General features: G+C 37.2%; 1 protein-coding gene across 2 annotated transcripts in view; it reads right to left on the bottom strand.

The window, feature by feature from the left end:
- The window catches only part of Gulp1 (GULP PTB domain containing engulfment adaptor 1), a 272,673-nt gene that overhangs the window by 45,310 nt on the left and 202,399 nt on the right, over window positions 1-24,964 (bottom strand). For both annotated transcript variants that reach the window (XM_085836971.1, XM_021168770.3), the window contains exons 4-5: window positions 12,962-13,033; window positions 2,115-2,213 (exon numbers count right to left, since the gene is read on the bottom strand). In XM_085836971.1, coding sequence (XP_085693097.1) covers window positions 2,115-2,213; window positions 12,962-13,033 — 171 coding nt within the window. The remainder of the gene's footprint in view (window positions 1-2,114; window positions 2,214-12,961; window positions 13,034-24,964) is intronic.

Here is a 24,964-nt window from a genome sequence, read left to right as displayed (position 1 = left end):
TTCAGGTGGATAATGAATGATAAAGTGAATATCCCTTCATCCAGTTTCTGTAAGCAATAATAATAACGAGTTTTTGGGAAAAAGAAAGATGGAAATAGAAGGTCTGATTAGGCAAAGGAAGGGGCCAAGAAAAAAAATTGAGTAACTACAACCAAAATACACTGTACACATGTATGACAATGTTATAATGAAACCCTTTATTGTATATAATTAATATGCATTAATATGTAATTATATATAAATATAGATTATTATATATTTATGTGATATATTATTTCTGCATATACCAATTGTTTTATATATCATATAAATATAATTATATAAATATATATTACCATATAATGAATATATCAAACTATTTGTCTTAAGGTTTGCTTTTAATTGGAGATAAGATACAGCTAGTTTGGTTTAAATAAAGGCATTATGTGATCCTAAATTAAATCTTCTTCCCTTCTTAAAAACAAAGAAAGAAAAGCCAGACAGACAAAGAATATGAAGTTCAGTGTACATAGTAAGATATAGCAGCCAACCATCAGAGACAAGGGAGAGGCCACAGAAAAAAATTGCGCTTGCAGATACTTGGATATCTATGCTAGGATTCGAGGCCCACAACTTGGAAGGAAATGAATTGCTATTGTTTTTGTTACCCAGCCTTTGGCATTTTCTTATATCAGTCACAGGAAACATATATGCATCAATTATACCTACAAGGCAGGACATTTTAATACACTGAATAGCTTTTGTCTTCTTTCATACCCAGCAAATCACAGCATATACATCTTTCACATAAAGTGAATAGAAATATCAAGGTTGATAGAAGGAGGGAACTGGACGGAAGAAGGAATTGGGAGGGGAGCGGAGCGGGAACCATATGTAGGGAGAGCAGGGGAGAGAGAAGTGAGATCAACTGGGGGGAGGGCAATCTCTAGCACAAACCAGAGATCTTGGATAGGCAGAGGCCCAAGAGGGTCTATGGGGTCCCTCTAGCTGAGATTCCTAGCAGTGGAGAATATAGATCCTGAAGTGGTCACTTCCTGTAGCCAGGCAGGAAATACCAGTGTGAGGATAAGGGCAACAACACACCCACAAAGCCTTAAGCACAAAATGTGCCCTACCTACAAGATGCGCAAGGTTAAAGACAGAACAAAGGCTGAGGGAATTGCCAACCAATAACTGCCCCAAACTGAGACGATCCCATGGGCAAGAACCAATCCCTGACACTGTTACTGATATTCCATTATGCTTGTAGACAGAAACCTAGCATAACTGTGCTCTGAGAGACTCCACCCAGCAGTCAAAGGAAAGATGCAGAGACTCACACCCAAACATTAGATGGAGCTTCGGGAGTCTTACAAAAGAGTTGGTAAGAAGATTGAGGAACCTGAAGAGGCCAAGGACTCTACAGGAAGACCAACAGAGTCAACTAATCTAGACTCTTGGGGGCTTCAAAAGACTGAATCACCAACCAAAGAGTGAGCACAGGCTGGACCTAGGCCCCTGCACACATATATCAGATGAGGAACTTGGTCCCCCATGCTTGGTCCCCCATGCTTGGTCCCTCATGCAGGCCCCCCAACAATTGGAACAAGAATTGTCCCTGAGCCTGCTGCTTAGCTGCCTGTGGATCCACACTGCTAAATGGACAGCATTGTTTGCCCTCAGTGGGATAGGATGTGTCTAGTCCCAGCAGGTAATGGCAGGGAGGGGTATAATACCCAGAGAGGGGCTTCCCCTACTCAAAAGTAAGGTGGAATAGGGGAAGGACTTGTGTGAGGAGGTACTGGGAGGAGAGGAAGGGCTGATATTGGGTTGTAAAGTGAATAAATAAATAAATAAATAAATAAATTTAATAATAACAAAAGACATCTCTAATTATGGGCGCTACTGCTACTGAATATATTTTATATATGTTATTAGGTGTGGGACACAGGCTGCAGAACAGAACTTCAAGATTCCAAAGGCTGTTCCCTTTCCCCAAATTCCTGAACATATTTAAATAAATCACCAAGAACCAACCATTTTAAGTTAGCAATAAAATTTAAAGTCAGCAAGAACAGATGTAATTGTAACTGGTTCAAGTGTAAGACAACATGACTCTCAAAAACAAGCCTTACCTTTGTTTTGGGTTCGAGAATTTTTACTCCATAAATTGATATTTGCAATTCAACTTTAGGAATCTTCTGGCCTTCAGATTTTTTGATGTGTCTTGCAAACTACAAAAGACAAAGTTCACAAAGTTATAGTTCCATTTCTGTGGTAAACTAACATAAATGTACATTTGGAATTTGTGTCCATAACAGACATTCATTGATTCAGGTACTGCCCATTACAAAGTATTTCATAAAATAGCTTTGCTCAGTAACCTTCTCCACTTGCCATCATAATTTAGATTAATTTTTAGAAACTTGTTTTTCATTTTTCCTTGGGCTTTTGTTCATTAGTTTGGCTTTCTTTCTTCCTTCTTTCCTTTCTCTCTTTCTTTCTCTCTTTCTTTTTCTTTTTCTTTCTCTCTTTCTTTCTCTCTTTCTTTCTTTCTTTCTTTCTTTCTTTCTTTCTTTCTTTCTTTCTTGTGGGTGCTCATATTTTTTTTCTTTTGCTTTTAAAAATTGGATATTTTCTTTATTTACATTTCAAATGTTATCTCCTTTTCCAGTTTCCCCACCCCTCCCCAAAACTGCCTATCTCATCCCTCTTCTCCCTGCTTCTATGATGGTGTTCCTTCACCCACCCACCTACTCATGCCTTCCCGCCCTGGCATTCCCCTACAATGGGGTATCAAGCCTTCACAGGACCAAGGGCCTCTCCATCCACTGATGCCCAACAAGGCCATCCTCTGCTACATATGAGGCTGGAGCCATGGATCCCTTCATGTATACTCTTTGGGTAGTGGTTTAGTCCCTGGGAGTTCCAGAGGAGGAGGGATCTGGTTGATTGATATTGATTTTCTTCCTATGGGGTTGCAAATCCCTTCAGCTCCTTCAGTCCTTTCTCTAATTCCTCCATTGGGGGAACCCATGCTGAGTCCAATGATTGGCTGTGAGCATCTCTGTATTTGTCAGGCTCTGGCAGAGTCTCTCAGGAGACAGTTATATCAGGCTCCTGTCAACAAGCACTTCTTAGCATCCACAATAATGTCTGGGTTTGGTGACTGTATATCGGTGGGATTCCCAAGTGGGGCAGTCTCTAGATGGCCTTTCCTTTAGTCTCTGCTTAACACTTTGTTTCTGTATTTGTTCTCATGAGTATTTTGTTCCCCCCCCCCCATGAAGGACAGAAGCATCTACACTTTGATCTTCTTTCTTGAGCTTCATGTGGTCTGTGAATTGTATCTTAGATATTCCAAGCTTTTAGGCTAATATCAACTTCTCAGTGAGTGCATACCATGTGTGTTCTTTTGTGACTGGGTTACCTCAGTCAGGATGATATTTTCTAGTTCTATCCATTTGCCTAAGAATTTCATGAAGTCATTGCTTTTAATAGCTCTATTATGTAAATGTACCACATTTTCTGTATCCATTCCTTAGTTGAAGGACATCTTGGCTTTTATTTTTAAGACAAGTTCTTCTGCATTCCATGCTAGCCTAGAAACCAGTATATAGCTCCAGGCTAGGCACAAATTTATGACAATCCACTGCCTTAGCCCTCAAATGCTATGATTATAGTTGTGAGGCAAACTGTCTAGCTGAAATTCAATCCTTTTAAAAAAAGAAAATACATAACTTGATATTTTTCATGCATTTTTTGACATGAAATTTAGAAGGCTAAATGCATACCAGCAAGTAAGGAAACCAATAGGTAGAGATTAATTCTGAGATAACTTTATTTTTAAAATGTTCTCAGAATTTGCTGATTCCTTACTGTTGAATGTATAATGTTGCCACAACTCAATACCTACCTAGTTATGTACTGTTGTATCAGGCAAACCAACAAAAATGACATGAACAAACATATGTCTAAATCAAAGCTAAGAGCCTGGGCCGTTTTCACAGGAGTAATTCCAGTAGAAGTAAGATGTGGTCTAGAATTACAGAATAAAGATCCTCCAGGAGGACATAAGGTCTCTCCTACTTTCATAGCTCTATTGTCCTGTCTTTCCACTCGTTTAGAAAACATATATATGCACATTTGTGTTAGGATCTGTATACACTTTAAAAGGAAATTAGATAGGTTCTGCTCTCAGGCAGAGGAAGCCCCTGCCTATGTCTCCCTAACATCACCAGAATTAGGGGAAAAAATTTAAGGATGTCTCTAAACTTTTAACATTAAAATACATACAAATATTTGCTTATGCATACACATACAACATATATATGCTCTTCGAATAAGTTTGTCCAGGGCAATATTTTGTAATCTTTTTTGGTTTAATTGTTGCTTACCTGGGTCGACAGTTTCACCTGGGTCCATTCTGTATGCAACCCCCTCTGACTCCCTGTTTTCTTTTTAAGCTCCTTCCCTCCTGAATCCACAGGTCACTGGGTCCGGTTTCTGTCTGGCAACCCCTCTACACCCCCTGTTTTCTTTCTTTGCTCCTTTCCTCCATATGTCTTTTTAAGAGAAGAAAAAGAAGGAAACTTATAAAGTAGTAGAATTTCTTGCCCCTGTCTCAAGGCTTCTTTAACTCATTTTCAACATACGCAAAGTTTTCTGAACTTGATTCAAATGGATCAGATGTGAGGTCGGGCAAGACTCCAAGGCTCTTGTGTGTCCTATTTTTTTTCTTTTTTCTTTTTTGCATTGTGTAAGTCCCTCTAATTTAGGGCAGATGTGAACATGCATGGTATGGTTGGTCCTGAGGCAGAGTGTTCAAAGTCTTATTTCATGCCTTTGCAGTACCACAGAGAATAATGTAATTAATGTCTACAGGAGTGCCTTGAAGTGTCTGCCTTTGAGTTCTAGCTGGTGCCATTTGTTTTATTCCCATTTGGGTGGCATCATTTTTCAGGCCACTCTTTTCTGCATTCCTATGAACATAAGCTGTTTAGCTATATATTTTTTCTTTTGTCTCTAGAAGGCTTAGAATGAGCACATGACATCCAATGTGTGCCAAATACTTTTCTGTCTTTAAGAAATGTGTTTTGTTTACATGCAACAAAAATTATTTCAGCTCTCCCTCACAGAAAGTGTACTAATGCCCTTTTTAAATCATACTATCCTTTTGCCTTAGCATAATTAAGCAACTTTGAGGTGTATTTTTTTTAATGCTTTACAAAACCATCAGTTGCTCTTCATCTACAGAAGGTCACCTAAGAAAAGCCAACCTGTGCTGATGGCTTTGCTATAGTCTGTTTTCTACAAAAACAAAAACACAGTGGCTTCCAAGGCCTTTTTACCATCTGGAAACAGCAATTCCTGTGACCTCTGACAAGAATTGTGTAACCCTGGATTTTATAAAAACACAGCCAATATTTGCTACAAAACAGCCAGTTTAAACTTATCTGTTTAGGAAGAAAAAAGAATTGAAGAAATGAAGAAAGGAAAGACGGCTGATGTTACACAGAGTGGGTGCAGGAGAGGGGAGGTGGGAGGAGGGCAGAAGGGAGGAAGGCTAGAGAAAGGAGGGTGTTCCAAAAGAGGGAGGACGAGCAGATGAGAGAAAGAATTAAACAGTGTTAAAACAACCTTGAGTTCTCACTCAACCCAAACTCCATGTTGTATCCTTATGTACCAACAGTTAGGAAACTAGATTACAATAAGCAGCCTGGAAGCTATAGTTGCTGCACCCATGCACTCAGGACCTCTTCCTTTTACATCACATTTGCTACATTAAAAAATATTTTCCAGCTCTTGACTCTAGCTGCATATGTATCAAAAGATGGCCTAGTCAGCCATCACTGGAAAGAGAGGTCCATTGGACATGCAAACCTTATATGCCCTAGTACAGGGGAGCGCCAGGGCCAAAAAGTGGGAATGGGTGGGTAAGGGAGTGGGGGGGAGGGTATGGGGGACTTTTGGGATAGCATTGGAAATGTAATTGAGGAAAATACCTAATAAAAAATATTTAAAAAAATGTTTTCCATTTGTGTTTCATATATATCAGGGATTCCCTCAGTCTTGTGACATGATTGCCAAAAATATGTGTTTTTAAAATCTTGCATATACTATTAGATTCACTCAGTTTATATCTTCAATAGTTTGATAATATCTCTGTGCTTTTCTTCCAAAGATCAAACTCATTGCTCAAAAACCTTACTTTCATGCTCCCATATTAACTCTTCTTGATTTTCATACTTGTGGACCTCTTTGTTTCTCTGTCTCTGTCTCTGTCTGTCTCTGTGTCTCTGTCTCTGTCTCTCTCATTTTTTCAAGACAGGGTTTTTTTGTTTGTTTGTTTGTTTTGTTTTTTGTAACTCTGACTATCCTGAAACTCACTCTGCAGACTAAGTAGGCCTTGAACTCAGAGATCTGCCTGCTTCAGCTTTCTGAGCTCAATAAAGGCATAAAACACTGTTGCCTGGATATTCGGAGACTTCTTAACTGTGTTCAGAAATATTTCTAATTCAGGAGTGCTGGGTGACAGTGCACAAAGCGATGCTTACTTCTCCTCAGCTATATTCTTTTTCTTGTTTATTATTTTAATGTAAATACTTGGACAGTCTTATTTGAAAACTTCATCCAATTTTTATTCCAAATTCCTTCCTTGATAGAACTATGAAGATAGAATAATCTATTATTGACACTTCAATGTAATAATTCAATCCAATGAAAAGGTCCTAAAGATGTAAAACATAAACAATCTATACATTAACATAATACAGTATCAAAAACCAGCCATTGTACCCATAAAATCATGAGACAATGAAGTGCTACTTGAAATTATGAAGTCAGTTAAACATATGCCACTGCTACATAGAGCTTGTAATGAAAATTTAAGGACCATTGAATTTTGATGCTATTATTCCACAATTTCCAAATATCTCATAAAGGATGGCTTGAAAAGTGAAATCTAACCCAATATTAATGGAATACATGTTAGCCGGGAAAAATAATTTATTACTTTGACTCTATTACTTGGCAGTGCTATGCATTTTGTGTTTAATGTATATTTTCTTTAATTGAAAATAGATTCTTTTCCTCATACAATATATCCTGATTATAGTTTCTGCTCCCTCTAGTCCCCCCAATTCCTCCCCACCCCCATTCCACTCCCTTTTTGTCTCTCATTAGAAAAGAACAGGCTTAGAATAGATAACAACCAAACATGACAAAATAAAAGATAACAAGATGAAGCAAAAAATTATATCAAAATTGGACATAGCCAACTCAATAGGAGGAAAAGAGTCACAAGAGCAGGCACAAGAGTCAGAGACCCACTCATAGTCAAAGTCAGAGGTCCCGGAGAAATGTCAAGGCAAAATATATAATATATATGTAGAGGACCTGGCATATACCCATGTGGGCCCTCTTCTTGCTGATTCAGTCTCTGTGAGCTCATATGCACCTTAGTTAATTCAGAAGGCCTTTCTCTCCTGTTGTCCTCTATAGCCTCTGGCTATTAAAGGTTTTCTGCCTCCTTTTCTAAGGGATACCCTGAGCTCTGAGGGAAGAAATTTGATGGAGATCTTCAAATTTAGACTCTTTCTGCACCTGTTGGGGGTCTCAGCATCTATTCCCTTCTGCTGCTGGAGGAAGCATCTCTGACGATGACTATATAAGGCACGGATCTATATACCATTAGGAATCAATCATTTTATGGAATTTTTAAAAGAACTGTAGTGTTTGGTTTTACCCTAGGTGTCCAGACTACCTAGTCTCTGGTTCTTGATTACTCCAGCAGCATTAAGTATGGGTTCCTTTTCAATCAGTAAACTTTAAGTCAAGTCAGACATTAGTAGGCTACTCCCACAAGTTCTGTCACCATTGTCCTAGTGTGTTTTACATGTAGGAGATTATAGGTCAAAGGTTTTGTGGCTGGGTTTCTCTCTCAGTAGCTTACAGAGTACCTTCCTGTACAAAAGAGAATATATGGATAGAGAGGCTCCAAGTAGGTACCAGTTTGACATTTCCAAGTTCAATAAGGAGTGTGGGTGTTGTACTCAACAATGCGATTCTGCTGTCCATTTGTAGAGAGCAGCTCCTCTTAGCAATGGCAAACCAAATAGGCTGTTTGGGAATTTCCATGGGAACCCCTTGGCTAACGATTCAATTAAATGCAGCCCACTCTGGCCTGGCTAAAAGAGACAGTCAGCTGTGACTATTACTATTGCTATTGCTATTGCTATTGCTATTGCTATTGCTATTGCTATTGCCATTGCTATTACTATTACTATGACATATCTCCTATTTCTAGGAGTCTTCATTAAGATCACATCTATAGTTTCCAGGAAATTTCTTTCCACTGCAGAAGGTTTCCACACCACTACCCAAACATCCTCCAATTCCAGCTTTTCTACCTATAATCTCTCCCTCTACCCCATGGCCATTCCTTGTCACTTTATTCCCTGCACCTATCTCCACCAGCAGCCTGTCTATTCTATTTCTCCATCCCAGGGAGAACCCTGTTTCACCACTAGACCCCTCCTCTTTGGGTTGGCTATCATTAACTTATTTTATTTTATTTATCATTTATTTAAACATTAATTATTGAATCTATATTTTAATCTAATATTTATTTAATTTTATTTAATGATTCAGTTTAATTTAATTAATTAATAAATACATACCATATTTGCCTTTGAGCGTCAGGAATACCTCATTTCTGTTTTTTTTTTCTAGTTCTATCCATTTGCCTGCAAATTTTATGGTGGTGTTTTTTTAACAGCCGAGTAATACTCCATTGTATGAATGTACCACAATTTTGTTTTGTTGTGTTTTGTTTTGTTTTGAATGTGATTTATGTTGAGGGACATCTAGGTTGTTTCCCGTTTCTACCTATTAGTAATAAAGCAGCAATATCCTTAGATAGTATGAAACATCCTTTGTGCATATAGCATAGCTGGATGGTGAGGCAGATCAGTTCCTAACATTTTGTGGAATTCCCATATTGATTTCCGTATGTACAAGCTTGCACTGCTACCAGTACTGGAAACATAGTCCCCTTCCCCCACAACCTGGATAACGTGAACTGTCATTTGTGTTATTGATCTTGGCGGTTCTGAGAGATGTAGGATGAAATGTCAGAGTTGCAATTAATTTGCAATTCTCTGATAGCTAAGAATATTGAACACTTACTTAAAATTTTCTCAGCCATTTGAGATTCCACTACTGATCATTCTCTGTTTAGATCTATGCCTCATTTTTAATTGGAATATTTGGTTTTTTTGTTTGTTTGTTATCTCTATTAGATGTGGAGTTGTTAAAAATCTTTCTCCATTCTGTAGACTGAACCTTTATCTTACTGATGGTGTCCTTTGTTTTACAGAAGATTTTCAGTTTCAGGAGGTCGCGTTTATTAATTGTGGATCTTAACACCTGAGCTATCAGTTTTTTGTTAATAAAGTCTTCTCTTGTGCTAATGCATTCAAGGCTATTCCCCACTTTCTCTTCTATCAAGTTCCATGTATCAGATTTTATGTTGAGGTATTTAATCCACTTGGACCTGAATTTTGTGCAGTGTAATGAATATAAATCTATTTTCCTTCTTCCACATACAGACACCCAGTTAGAGCAGCATTATTTGCTGAAAGTGATTTCTTTTCTCCCCAGTGTGTAATTCTAGCTTTATTATAAAAACATGGTGTCCATAAGTTTGTGTGTTCATATCTGGTAGTTTAATTAAATTTCATTGATGAATGAGTCTCTTTTCATGACAACAATATGTAGTTTTATTAGTATAGCTGTGCAGTTCAACTTGAAATTAGCAACACAAATACATACAGTAGTTCTTTTATTGTTCAGGATTTTTATTTTTTTTATTTTTAGCCATCCTGGTTTTTTTTTTTTGCTTGTTTCTTTGTTTCTGATTTTCCATATGAAGTAGAGAATTGTCTTTTTCAGGTCTCTAAAGAATTGTCTTGGCATATACAGCAGAGGAGTACTGGGTCTGGGTTTATTCAGAGATGCACCTAACCCTCATGAAGACAGGAGGGTGGGGAGGAGGTATGGGATGTGGAAGAGTCAGAGGGTGGAGGAGGAGAGGAATAAAATCTGGAGTATAAAAATAAATAAATAAATAAATAAATAAATAAATCCCCCAAATATGAAAAAAAAACCTGCAATGAGAAAAAAAAAAGAATTGTGTTGGAATTTTGACAGAGATTTCATTGAATTTGTAGATTGGTTTGGTAAGATGGCCAGTTTTACTATATTAATCTCACTGATCCATGAGCATAGGAGATCTATCTATCTTCTGATGCCTTCTTTAAATTCCTCAAAGACTAAGATTTTATAGTACAGGTCTTTCATTTTCATGGCTAGAGTTACCCCAAGATATTTTATATTATTTGAGGCTATTGTGAAAGGTATTATTTTCCTGACTTGTTCCTCAGTCTGTTTGGCATTTGTACATAGGAGAACTCCTTCTTTTCTTCTTCTTCTTCTTCTTCTTCTTCTTCTTCTTCTTCTTCTTCTTCTTCTTCTTCTTCTTCTTCTTCTTCTTCTTCTTCCCCTTCTTCTTCTTCTTTAATTAATCTCATATGCATCCACTTTGCTGGATACTTTGCTGGTGTTTATCAGCTGTAAGAGTTCTCTGGTGGGATTTTAGGATCACTTATGTATCCTATCATATAATCTGCAAATTATTTGGCACTACTTTGTGTTTCTCCTACTTAGTTGCTAAATAATTTCTAATAATCACGGTTTTGGTATATAACTAAGTTCTAGATAACTGGTCAGTTGAAGAAAAAGTAAAAGAAAAACAGAAATACAGTGCACAGTGTGAAATACAGCGCTGAAGACCCCTTCTGACTAACATGTCTTGTCAGTGTCTTCTAAAGGCTATATATCACACTGAAGCTGCTTTGTGTGTATAAAATGAGCTTCATCCACTAGGGCCTTTCAAACTGGGTCCATAAGACATAGATCCCAATGTTCAGTGTGTATTCATACAGAGACATAACAAATGGTGAACACAAATTGAGTCCTGGTATTTGCCCTGAATGTACTGAACCAGACCCCTTCTGAAAACGAACTTTATTATGATAGCAGTGCTAAGTTCTAGAGTGTCACACTTTTAGATACTTATCACTTTCTTAAATGTCAGATTAAGCATAAGTAAGAAACAGAAAAAGAAATGAATGTTGTTTTAGCAAACAGAATATGGAAACATTTCAATTATTACACTAATCATTACATTAAAGTTTACAAACTTGGAATCCTCTGCAGTCACAGACTAGTCAACATTCAAATCTTTAGAAGCATTTTGCTAAAACTCAAGCAGATGCCATGAGGTACAGAGGTAGGAAAATAGCATTGTCGAAAATTTGTTAAGATTTTCATCACCCTGCATTATGTTTATATTTCGAATTGTTATCAAAAGTCAAAAAAAGCCAATACATTTAAAATGCAAACTTTGAAAGACTTTGAAAGGGGAGTAAATATAAATAGCATTTTTAATTACATGAGAAAAATCTTAGTATAACAGTACAATATATGTACAAACGAGTCAGGAAATATGGGTTTGAGAAAAATAAGCAGAAAATCAAAATGAGGTAATGAACAATTGGTACTTTCTATTTCTAGTGGAGCCACAGCGCCACCATCTGGTCTCATCTATATGACAGCAAAATTAAAATAAGTGTAAATATTGATTGTATCTTCTGACAACAGATACAACATAAGAGAAATATTACAACAAATTTACATAAAAACCATTGTCTTCCTCATGCTCACTAGTAAAATATTCTCTCCTACTATATACATATCCTTTCCTGAGAAACAAAATTTTCAGCCAAAATATTTGTTAAATGAATATTAATTGTGAAAGATATACATTTAATAAAACCTACAGCCCACTAAGTGTACATTAAAACTCTTACTGCTTTACATTATATTCGACAATAAGATTTCAGTTCTAACTATGAAATTATACAGAAATGTCATATAATACATATAAGCCATAGTTTTAAAAGCCATTGAAGTTCGTTTCGGGTATGAGATATGGAATGAAGAATTCCCAAGATATAAAGGAATATTGCCAATATAACTGTTCTTTTAAGATACTTTCTAATTTGAATAAATATTAGGTAAAACACCTAATATTCCCATGGAATAAGTGTATGACCTGGAAATCAAAATTAGAACAAGATTGTGCCTCATCAGTAAATTATGAGAGTAGCCACAGAGAAGAAAAGCTAACTTTGTAAATATAAGTCTGTCGACCTCTGACATCATGAGGATGGTCATTATCTTGAAGGAATTATCCTAGCTGTAAAATCTCAGTGAGGCTGACTGTTGAGAAGTGAGCTATTACATAAGCATGCTTGTGGCAAAAGGGTTTCTCAGGAAACTTGCAGAACATGAGTTTTTGGGGTTGCATACATTTTACTCCATAAATTACTTATGAATATTTGGGGTGTTTATTCAATATTTTCTTCTGCTTTCTTAGTCATACAAGCTCCCCTAAAGCTGCTCATTGGCATGGCCCACTAGGGTATCCTTAATATTCTGCTTTGGAATGAACACTAACTGTGTTTTCAACTGGTAGATATGATATCTTAATTGTTAGAGATTTATATAATGTTCCTACTAGTTGTGATTTAGAGCATGGAGTACATATTGTCCATGACATAGAAAGGGAGATCACTGACTATAAACATTGATTGAGTTCTGCCTTAAAAGTCTTTAGTTACTGTAAGAAATTATACTATAGAAAAATATATTAAGTACAGAAAAATAATTGCATGAATATGTCTATAATTCAAAATGTCTCCCTGAACAGGTGGTATTTATTTAATTTTAATTTAAAGATAATTTAAGTTCTATTTTCATTTAAGGAGTAATTTAAACAGTTATCTATGTTTTAGCTTCTGCCAATCTGTTGATGACACAAGATCATTACAGAGCCGTTTATCTGAAGAGCTCTTACCTTCAGCTTCCTGACAGCATCTCTCACAACTTCTGTTCCCTTTGGCTGCTCCACTTCGGTACTGCCAAGAAACTGAACATGAGCATCCATGAGACACAGACTTTAATAAAGCCATCACTAAACCATCTGGAGCTGATAGTGTGTATGAGAAAGTTAGGCAAAAATTCAAACCCAAATCTTAATGATGGAGAACAATTGTTGCTCAGTTTAGTTTCTATATACTACATGGAAATGCATTGACTATTTGCAATTCTTATTTTTCAAAAGTTATTTTTTTAACATGTCATACCTAGTTTTTTTTATTTGAAGATTCGTACTGGAATTAAAAGTAAAATTATGTCATTGAAATAAATTATTTCAAAGATATAAACTCAGTCTCAACAGTTAAGTATTAGTCAATGCTAACTCTGTACTTGCTAATCATACTGGCTTCATGTTATCAAAACTCCTTTTCTCAAGGCTAAAATACAATCGGACTGATGTGCACTAATGAAAGTTTAAAATCATAGAATATACAAATACATGCTTTGATTAGGTCCTAGTAATATTTCTCAGTTTACAGCAGAGCCAGAACATTTGTACAAATCAGAGCTTCAGAGCTGATTAAAAGGTGCCGATTTAAACTTTAAACCAAGAATGTACCATGTTAGATCATGTATAGGATAAAGGGTTCAAAAAGAAAAGAATTAACAACAAACAGTTTTTTTTTTTAGATCAGAATTAATCCATATAGCAGACTCTTTTTCTCAACTTCTCTGAATATTTCAAAGCCATTGACAGATGCATCACTAATGTCCTATTAGCAAGAAGAATAGGAAAAGAAGAAATTTTATATGCAAACAAAACTTGAGCTAGGAGGGCATAACATGTCGATTCCAGACAGTATCAATAACTGATAATAATTTTATAGAGTAATAGTCATACTTTGACAGAAATGACAGGAATCATAAATATTATATGCAAATATACCCATATGGGAAAAATGTGGACAAACTCCAGAACATTCATAGTAAATCCATAAACATCAATACTCCAAGACTGTTTTAACACCACTTTTGATAGGCTTTACCTTTAAGTAAGCTAATGGTATTGAATGAAAGTACATCTTACTGGAGACCTCGCTACTTACTTCAAATTTTATCTTACATAGTTAAAATATACACTTAGAGCCTATCATCATTCCTTATACCTGCACTCTCTGCACTAGAAAGATTGAGGCAAGGAATCATAGGCCAACCTGGGCTACATAGTGAGTTAAAGACCAGCACAGGCTACAAAGTAGAGCAAGTACATACATACACATACATACATACATACATATACACTCACATACAATACACAAACACATACACATTTATATATGTATATATATATATATACATACAAAATACATGCACACACATATATGTATATATATTCGCACACATATGTATACCCATATATACTTATACAGATATACATATACACAGAGGCACATACATGTTTAAATACATACAAATACATACAGAAAAACTTAATTTTATAACTGAAAAGGGTTTACTTCTTACATTTCCTCTTACTTTTCAAATTTCAAAAGCTGTAATGCCTAAATTAAATACACGCTACTTATGTGCATCCCGTGTTCTTTATAAAGTATTGGTGAAACTCAAACAAAATGTAAGGTACTAGACTGAGCTCTAGACTTAGACTGTGGCTATATTAGGAAATTCATCAGCCTAGGTCTTTATCTGACATTTCTATAAAAGAATATTAACATTGTTTTTCACTCATTGCAAAATCATCTTTTTTTTTTAATTTTTAAAATTTTTATTACATATTTTCCTCAATTACATTTCCAATGCTATCCCAAAAGTCCCCCATAGAGCCCCCCACTTCCCTACCCACCCATTCCCATTCTTTTGGCCCTGGCATTCCCCTATATTGGGGCATATAAAGTTTGCATGTCCAATGGGCCTCTCTTTCCAGTGATGGCCGACTAGGCCATCTTTCGATACATATGCAGCTAGAGACAAGAGCTCCGGGGTTCTGGTTAGTTCATATTGTTGTTCCCCCTACAGGGTTGCAGATCCCTTTAGCTCCTTGGGTACTTTCTCTAGCTTCTCCATTGGGAGCCCTGTGATACATCCAATAGCTGACTGTGAGCATCCACTTCTGTGTTTGCTAGGCCCCGGCATCTTCTCACAAGAGACAGCTATATTTGGGTCCTTTCAGCAAAATCTTGCTAGTGTATGCAATGGTGTCAGCGTTTAGAAGCTGCTTATGGGATGGATCCCTGGATACAGCAGTCTCTAAATGGTCCATCCTTTCATCACAGCTACGAACTTTGTCTCTGTAACTCCTTCCCTGGGTGTTTTGTTCCCAATTCTAAGAAGGGCACAGTGTCCACACTTTGGTCTTCATTCTTCTTGAGTTTCATGCGTTTAGCAAATTGTATCTTATATCTTGGGTATCCTAAGTTTTGGGCTAATATCCACTTATCAGTGAATACATATTGTGTGAGTTCTTTTGTGATTGTGTTACCTCACTCAAGATGATGCCCTCCAGATCCATCCATTTGGCTAGGAATTTCATAAATTCATTCTTTTTAATAGCTGAGTAGTACTCCATTGTGTAAATGTACCATAATTTCTGTATCCATTCCTCTGTTGAGGGACATCTGGGTTCTTTCCAGCTTCTGGCTATTATAAATAGGGCTGCTATGAACATAGTGGAGCATGTGTCCTTTTTACCGGCTGGGACATCTTCTGGATATATGCCCAGGAGAGGTATTGCTGGATCCTCCAGTAGTACTATGTCCAATTTTCTGAGGAACCGCCAGACTGATTTCCAGAGTGGTTGTACAAGCTTGCAATCCCACCAACAATGGAGGAGTGTTCCTCTTTCTCCATATCCTCCCCAGCATCTGCTGTCACCTGAATTTTTGATCTTAGCCATTCTGACTGGTGTGAGGTGGAATCTCAGGGTTGTTTTGATTTGCATATCCCTGATGATTAAGGATGTTGAACATTTTTTCAGGTGCTTCTCTGCCATTCGGTATTCCTCAGGTGAGAATTCTTTGTTCAGTTCTGAGCCCCATTTTTTAATGGGGTTATTTGACTTTCTGGAGTCCACCTTCTTGAGTTCTTTATATATATTGGATATTAGTCCCTTATCTGATTTAGGATAGGTGAAGATCCTTTACCAATCTGTTGGTGGTTTTTTTGTCTTATTGATGGTGTCTTTAGCCATGCAGAAGCTTTGCAGTTTCATGAGGTCCCACTTGTCAATTCTCAATCTTACAGCACAAGCCATTACTGTTCTATTAAGGAATTTTTCCCCTGTGCCCATATCTTCAAGGCTTTTCCCCACTTTCTCCTCTATAAGTTTCAGTGTCTCTGGTTTTATGTGAAGTTCCTTGATCCACTTAGACTTGACCTTAGTACAAGGAGATAGGAATGGATCGATTCGCATTCTTCTACATGTTAACAACCAGTTGTGCCAGCACCATTTGTTGAAAATGCTGTCTTTCTTCCACTGGATGCTTTTAGCTCCCTTGTCGAAGATCAAGTGACCTTAGGTGTGTGGGTTCATTTCTGGGTCTTCAATTCTATTCCATTGGTCTATTTGTCTGTCACTACACCAGTACCATGCAGTTTTTATCACAATTGCTCTGTAGTAGAGCTTTAGGTATGGCATGGTGATTCCACCAGAGGTTCTTTTATCCTTGAGAAGAGTTTTTGCTATCCTAGGTTTTTTGTTATTCCAGATGAATTTGCAGATTGCACTTTCTAATACGTTGAAGAATTGATTTGGAATTTTGATGGGGATTGCATTGAATCTGTAGATTGCTTTTGGCAAGATAGCCATTTTTACAATGTTGATCCTGCCAATCCATGAGCATGGGAGATCTTTCCATCTTCTGAGATCTTCTATAATTTCTTTCTTCAGAGACTTGAAGTTTTTATTATACAGATCTTTCACTTCCTTAGTTAGAGTCACGCCAAGATATTTTATATTATTTGTGACTATTGAGAAGGGTGTTGTTTCCCTAATTTCTTTCTCAGCCTGTTTATTCTTTGTGTAGAGAAAGGCCATTGATTTGTTTGAGTTAATTTTATATCCAGCTACTTCACCGAAGCTGTTTATCAGGCTTAGGAGTTCTCTGGTGGAATTTTTAGGGTCACTTATATATACTATCATATCATCTGCAAAAAGTGATATTTTGACTTCATCTTTTCCAATTTGTATCCCTTTGATCTCCTTTTGTTGTCGAATTGCTCTGCCTAGGACTTCAAGTACAATGTTGAATAGGTATGGAGAAAGTGGACAGCCTTGTCTAGTCCCTGATTTTAGAGGGATTGCTTCAAGCTTCTCACCATTTACTTTGATGTTGGCTACTGGTTTGCTGTAGATTGCTTTTATCATGTTTAGGTATGGGCCTTGAATTCCTGATCTTTCCAAGACTTTTATCATGAATGGGTGTTGGATTTTGTCAAAGGCTTTCTCAGGATCTAACGAGATGATCATGTGGTTTTTGTCCTTGAGTTTGTTTATATACTGGATTACATTGATGGATTTCCGTATATTGAGCCATCCTTGCATCCCTGGGATGAAACCTACTTGGTCAGGATGGATGATTGTTTTGATGTGTTCTTGGATTCGGTTAGCAAGAACTTTATTGAGGATTTTTGCATCAATATTCATAAGGGATATTGGTCTGAAGTTTTCTATCTTTGTTGGGTCTTTTTGTGGTTTAGGTATCAGAGTAATTGTGGCTTCATAGAATGAGTTGGGTAGAGTACCTTCTGTTTCTATTTTGTGGAATAGTTTGTGAAGAACTGGGATTAGATCTTCTTTGAAGGTCTGATAGAACTCTGCACTAAACCCATCTGGTCCTGGGCTTTTTTTAGTTGGGAGACTATTAATGGCTGCTTCTATTTCTTTGGGGCATATAGGGCTGTTTAGATCATTAACCTGATCTTGATTCAACGTTGGTACCTGGTATCTGTCTAGGAACTTCTCCATTTCATCCAGGTTCTCCAGTTTTGTTGAGTATAGCCTTTGGTAGAAGGATCGGATGGTGTTTTGGATGTCTTCAGGATCTGTTGTTATGTCTCCTTTTTCATTTCTGATTTTGTTAATTAGGATGATTTCCCTGTGCCCTCTAGTGAGTCTGGCTACGGGTTTATCTACCTTGTTGATTTTCTCAAAGAACCAGCTCCTAGTTTGGTTGATTCTTTGAATAGTTCTTCTTGTTTCCACTTGGTTGATTTCACCCCTGAGTTTGTTTATTTCCTGCTGTCTACTCCTCTTGGGTGAATTTGCTTCCTTTTGTTCTAGTGCTTTTAGGTGTGTTGTCAGGCTGCTAATGTGTGCTCTCTCTAGTTTCCTTTTGGAGGCACTCAGAGCTATGAGTTTTCCTCTTAGAAATGCTTTCATTGCGTCCCATAAGTTTGGGTATGTTGTGGCTTCATTTTCATTGAATTCTAAAAAGTCCTTAATTTCTTTCTTTATTCCTTCCTTGACCAAGGTATCATTGAGAAGAGTGTTGTTCAGTTTCCATGTGAATGTTGGCTTTCTATTATTTATTTTGTTATTGAAGATCAGCCTTAGTCCATGGTGATCTGATAGGATGCATGGGACAATTTCAATATTTTTGTATCTGTTGAGGCCTGTTTTGTGACCAATTATGTGGTCAATTTTGGAGAAGGTACCATGAGGGGCTGAGAAGAAGGTATATCCTTTTGTTTTAGGATAGAATGTTCTGTAGATATCTGCCAGATTCATTTGATTCATAATTTCTCTTAGTTTCTCTGTGTCCCTGTTTAGTTTCTGTTTCCATGATCTGTCCATTGGTGAAAGTGGTGTGTTGAAGTCTCCCACTATTATTGTATGAGGTGCAATGTGTGCTTTGAGCTTTACTAAAGTTTTTTTAATGAATGTGGCTGCCTTTGTATTTGGAGCATAGATATTCAGGATTGATAGTTCCTCTTGGAGGATTTTACCTTTGATGAGTATGAAGTGTCCCTCCCTGTCTTTTTTAATGACTTTGGGTTGGAAGTCAATCTTATCAGATATTAGAATGGCTACTCCAGCTTGTTTCTTCATACCATTTGCTTGGAAAATTGTTTTCCAGCCTTTCATTCTGAGGTAGTGTCTATCTTTTTCTCTGAGATGAGTTTCCTGTAAGCAGCAAAATGTTGGGTCTTGTTTGTGTAGCCAGTTTGTTAGTCTATGTCTTTTTATCGGGGAGTTGAGTCCATTGATATTAAGAGATATTAAGGAAAAGTAACTGTTGTTTCCTGTTATTTTTGTTGTTAAAGTTGGCATTCTATTCATGTGACTGTCTTCTTTTAGGTTTGTTGAGGGATTACCTTCTTGTTGTTTCTAGGGCGTGGTTCCTGTCCTTGTATTGGTTTTTTCCTGTTATTATCCTTTGAAGGGCTGGATTCGTGGAGAGATAATGTGTGAATTTGGTTTTGTCGTGGAATACTTTGGTTTCTCCATCTATGTTAATTGAGAGTTTGGCTGGGTATAGTAGCCTGGGCTGGAATTTGTGTTCTTTTAGTGTCTGTATAACATCCGTCCAGGATCGTCTGGCTTTCATAGTCTCTGGTGAAAAATCTGGTGTAATTCTGATAGGCTTTCCTTTATATGTTACTTGGCCTTTTTCTCTTACTGCTTTTAGTATTTTATCTTTATTTAGAGCATTTGTTGTTCTGATTATTATGTGTAGGGAGGTATTTCTTTTCTGGTCCAGTCTATTTGGAGTTCTGTAGGGTTCTTGTATGTTCATGGGCATCTCTTTCTTTAGATTTGGGAAGTTTTCTTCTATAATTTTGTTGAAGATGTTTGCTGGTCCTTTGAGTTGAAAATCTTCATTCTCATCCACTCCTATTATCCGTAGGTTTGGTCTTCTCAATGTGTCCTGTATTTCTTGGATGTTTTGAGTTAGGATCTTTTTGCATTTTACATTTTCCTTGATTGTTGTGCTGATGTTCTCTATGGAATCTTCTGCACCTGAGATTCTCTCTTCCATCTCTTGTATTCTGTTGCTGATGCTGGTATCTATGGTTCCAGATTTCTTTCCTAGGGTTTCTATCTCCAGTGTTGCCTCATTTTGGGTTTTCTTTATTGTGTCTACTTCCCTTTTTAGGTCTAGTATGGTTTTGTTCATTTCCATCATCTGTTTGGATGTGTTTTCCTGTTTTTCATTAAGGACTTCTACCTGTTTGATTATGTTATCCTGTTTTTCTTTAAGGATTTGTAACTCTTTAGCAGTGTTCTCCTGCAATTCTTTAAGGGATTTTTGTGCTTCCTCTTTACTGTCTTCTACCTGTTTACCAGTGTTCCTGTGTATTTCTTTAAGTGTGTTATTAAAGTCCTTCTTGAAGTCCTCTACCATCATCAGGAGATATGCTTTTAGATCCGTGCCTAGCTTTTCCGGTGTGTTGGGGTGCCCTGGACTGGGCGAAGTGGGAGTGCTGGGTTCTGATGATGGTGAGTGGTCTTGGTTTCTGTTAGTAAGATTATTATGTTTACCTTTCGCCATCTGGTAATCTTTGGGGTTAGTTGTTGTCGATGTCACTGTTTAAAGATTGGAGCAGAAGCTGTGTTCCACTCACCAGCAGTCTCAAAATCCTGTGGTGGGAGTCGTGGGTAGCTGGTGGTACACTGGAAGAGGCCTGTGGTCCTACTCAGGCCGGTTTTCTGCTTCCCTAACTAATGCAGTCTCAGTTCCCGCATGCAATTGGATTGGAGCAGAAGCTGTGTTCCACTCACCAGAAGTCTTAAGATCCTGTGGCTGGTGTTGTGGGTAGCTGGTGAGTGTCAGCCGACCCTGCGCCCTAGCTACCCTGGTGCTTTTCTGACCGGAAGAGGCTTGTGGCCCTATGTAGGCTGGATTTCTGCCTCCCCAACCAAAGCAGTCTCAGGTCCCGCGTGATTGGACTGGAGCAGAAGCTGTGTTCCACTCACCAGCATTCTCAAAATCCTGTGGCGGGGGTCGTGGGTAGCTGGCGGGTGTCAGCAGACCCTTCGCTCTAGCTATGCAGGTGCTGGTCCGGCAGGATGAGGCCTGTGGCCCTACTCAGGCCGGTTTCTGCTTCCCTATCTAATGCAGTCTCAGGTCCCGCGTGCAATTGGATTGGAGCAGAAGCTGTGTTCCGCTCACCAGAAGTCTTAAGATCCTGTCTGCAAAATCATCTTAAAGAGCAACTGAAATAACAGATAAAAATAGCAATGTGCTTTATAAATATGATAAATTCCATTCCTTGTTTATTTGTATGTCAACAGACGCGTCCTGTTCTCTAGCTTTTAGAGGAAAATTTGGAAGATGTAAAAAGTTAAGGAATGGTGAATTAGAGACCAGGAACCTATGGAAAGGTCACCATGAAATCAATTATATTTATATTAAAGAATGCCTTTTAAAATGATGAGGACTCCAATAACTATGCCTACAAACTTGGAGCTTAGAAGACACTGTCCTAGTGGTGTGTGTGTGTGTGTGTGTGTGTGTGTGTGTGTGTGTGTGTATGAGAGAGAGACAGAGAGATAGAGACAGAGAGAAAGAGAGGGAAGGAGAAAAGGATGGAAGGGAGGGAGGGAGGAAGGGAGAGAAGGATACTAGGAGACTAGTGATGTCACAAGGGCTTTAGGATGAAAACTGCAAGGACCTTGGACTCACAGGGAGTTGTTGTTTTCTCAGAAGATACTATTACAAAAGGACTTGGGTGAATTTTCAGAAAAAAATAGCAAGAGAAATTGCAATGTGAGGTCACTAACAATGTGAAAGAAACAGAACTAGCAATACAGTCCAGCATGCTGCTGGCAGCAACATAAATGTCCATCTTTTGAAATTTCCTTACCTACAATAAAAATGTTTGGTACATTCTTAGTCTGTATGGCAACGTGGTATATATATATATTTTTTAATTTACAAACTATACCATCTCTTTTTTTTAATGTTTCAAAATGACTTTGATAAATACAGAACAACTGTAGATGTAACTCTACACAGAGCATGAAAATCTCTTAGTTCAATGTACTAGAAAACTTATAATCTAGGCAGTTGCACAAAGAATAGGCATTTTGTAGTCTACAGTCTATTGAAATTGAAAGTATAGAAATATCCATTAAATAGTGTATAAAATATTTGTTTCATGGAATTTTTAAAGATTATATTACAGTATGTCATATTTGATTAATATTTATCAAATATTTATAACTACCAATGGTTTAAAGCAGCATATACCTCAGTGAGTTGTTATCCTTTTCTCTCAATGATTCCTTCATCCCATTATATTCACCATAAGCACGATATAAGAGTTTGGACAAGTTTGAGAATTGTATCCTCATTTTCAAGGATTCCTTAAAATGAACTCTTTTGAGGTTCATGCCTCTTTGCCAGCAGAGAGCAGTCTTGCACATCAACAGGGAGCCACTTAACATGCCTTGTCTGCTCCCTCAAATATGTAAGAATCACTGTAGAAATAAAGTTAAAAACAAAAGCAAATAGAAGATTGACTGAGTCTGCCATGAAATGTGTCACTATTTAGCACATGAAGGAATTATTTAAAAACAAAAATATGAAATGTATATTTTACTTATATCAAATTCAAAATATGCCAATTTATTGTATATATTTACTTCATAATTGTTTTTGAAATGTTAATAGAACTACATATATGTTAAAATATACAAATTTTTAAGACTAAGATTAATAAAGAATATTGGTGTCATATTAACTAATGATATTCTGATTAGAAAAAATAGATTAATGAGAATATATCTTTGTAAGCAAAAACACAGACTATAAATATAATAGGATGGATTTTCTATGTCAGGTTAACATCATCATACTATGATTTTTTTGAAGTGCTTTTTAACCTTTTTGCTTCTCAATCAATTTAGTAGATTAGCTATATAGAAGATAGCTAATTTAATTTTATGGATTTTATTTGGCTGAATAACCATGTTAGAGAGCCAAGCAACAGAAAATGTAATTTTTAAAAAGCACATCTTAGTTGCCAATTACTAAAGAAAGGTCATATTCAATTGGATTTAAATCTATTACATGATTGCCAAAACCATAGCCCTGACAAAAATTTAGAATAGATCTACCAAAAAGAGAGGTTTTAATTTAAACTCTGCACAATCTAAAAGGTACCTTTAAAAGTATGTCCAAGATGTTTTAACAGAGGATTTAAAATAAGCTTAGTATTAAAAGGTTGATTTACCTTTTTAATTTGAAGTTACACATCTTATTTCAATATTTGTTTTATGAAATCAATGTTGTTATTACAGACAGATGTGGATATGTTGCTTCAGTAGACTCATGCTTTTAAAAGATTAGAAAGTGTAAGCCTAATCAAGTGTGTTTTCTGCAAAGGAGAGCCTACAGATGCTGGGCAAGTGCTTCCTCACTGAACTTGAAGCCCACTAACTGAAAAGGCAGCAGGAGTCACCTGTTATCCCAAGTGCCTTGTTAAAGGGGAAGGTTCGGAAGCAACACCCATCACTGAGAGGCAAGATAAATTTAATGCCCAAGAAGTGGTTTTCCCATGAGTCAAGAAGAGGCATAGAGTTTCAGAGAGAGAGAGTTGCACAAAAGAGTCAAAAACAATGAGGACTTCATGAAGTCTTATCTCAAGTGCCTATGATGCCAACGAAGCGTATGCCTTCAAAGAAAAATAGCACCCCTGACTAAACAAGCAAGCAAATGACAACAAAATAATACTACTTCATGTCAACAGCTATCTAAAGTAGCTTAAATTCATAGGCTTTAAAAATCATGGATTAAAAATATGGAAAAATAAAGCAAAGAAAATAAAGCAAAAACATAGAGATAGATTTGTAACACAAAGCCATAAGGTCCTGTATGATTGCCAGAAGTCATTCCTAAAATGAGACATTACTTTCTTCAGTGCCAACAGGGAAGAAGGAACGGCTAAGCATGAGATTCACTGCTGAATGATGACAAAGGCTGTTTTAGGCATGTGATAGGACTTTGCATTGCAGCCATATATGTGATTTCACATGTGGAAGTGTCTAACAGCTTATTACGTGTCAACCTATTAGACCTTTGTTTTAATGATTACAATTTTCTTTTTTTTTTTATTACATATTTTCCTCAGTTACATTTCCAATGCTATCCCAAAAGTCCCCCATAGCGCCCCCCACTTCCCTACCCACCCATTCCCATTCTTTTGGCCCTGGCAATCCCCTATATTGGGGCATATAAAGTTTGCAAGTCCAATGGGCCTCTCTTTCCAGTGATGGCCGACTAGACCATCTTTCGATACATATGCAGCTAGAGACAAGAGCTCCGGGGTTCTGGTTAGTACATCATGTTGTTCAAACAATAGGGTTGCAGATCCCTTTAGCTCCTTGGGTACTTTCTCTAGCTTCTCCATTGGGAGCCCTGTGATACATCCAATAGCTGACTGTGAACATCCATTCCTGTGTTTGCTAGGCCCCGGCATCATCTCACAAGAGACAGCTATATTTGGGTCCTTTCAGCAAAATCTTGCTAGTGTATGCAATGGTGTCAGCATTTATAAGCTGCTTATGGGATGGATCCCTAGATACGGCAGTCTCTAAATGATCCATCCTTTCATCACAGCTACGAACTTTGTCTCTGTAACTCCTTCCCTGGGTGTTTTGTTCCCAATTCTAAGAAGGGGCACAGTGTCCACACTTTGGTCTTCATTCTTCTTGAGTTTCATGCGTTTAGCAAATTGTATCTCATATCTTGGGTATCCTAAGTTTTGGGCTAATATCCACTTATCAGTGAATACATGTTGTGTGAGTTCTTTTGTGATTGTGTTACTTCACTCAAGATGATGCCCTCCAGGTCCATCCATTTGGCTAGGAATTTCATAAATTCATTCTTTTTAATAGCTGAGTAGTACTCCATTGTGTAAATGTACCATAATTTCTGTATCCATTCCTCTGTTGAGGGACATCTGGGTTCTTTCCAGCTTCTGGCTATTATAAATAGGGCTGCTATGAACATAGTGGAGC

Source organism: Mus caroli, unplaced genomic scaffold (genome assembly GCF_978045245.1).
Source record: "Mus caroli unplaced genomic scaffold, Mus_caroli_1 scaffold_1, whole genome shotgun sequence".
Lineage (NCBI taxonomy): Eukaryota > Metazoa > Chordata > Mammalia > Rodentia > Muridae > Mus > Mus caroli.
The sequence above is the reverse complement of the archived record's forward strand: the minus strand, read 5'-3'. Positions and strand labels throughout refer to the sequence as shown.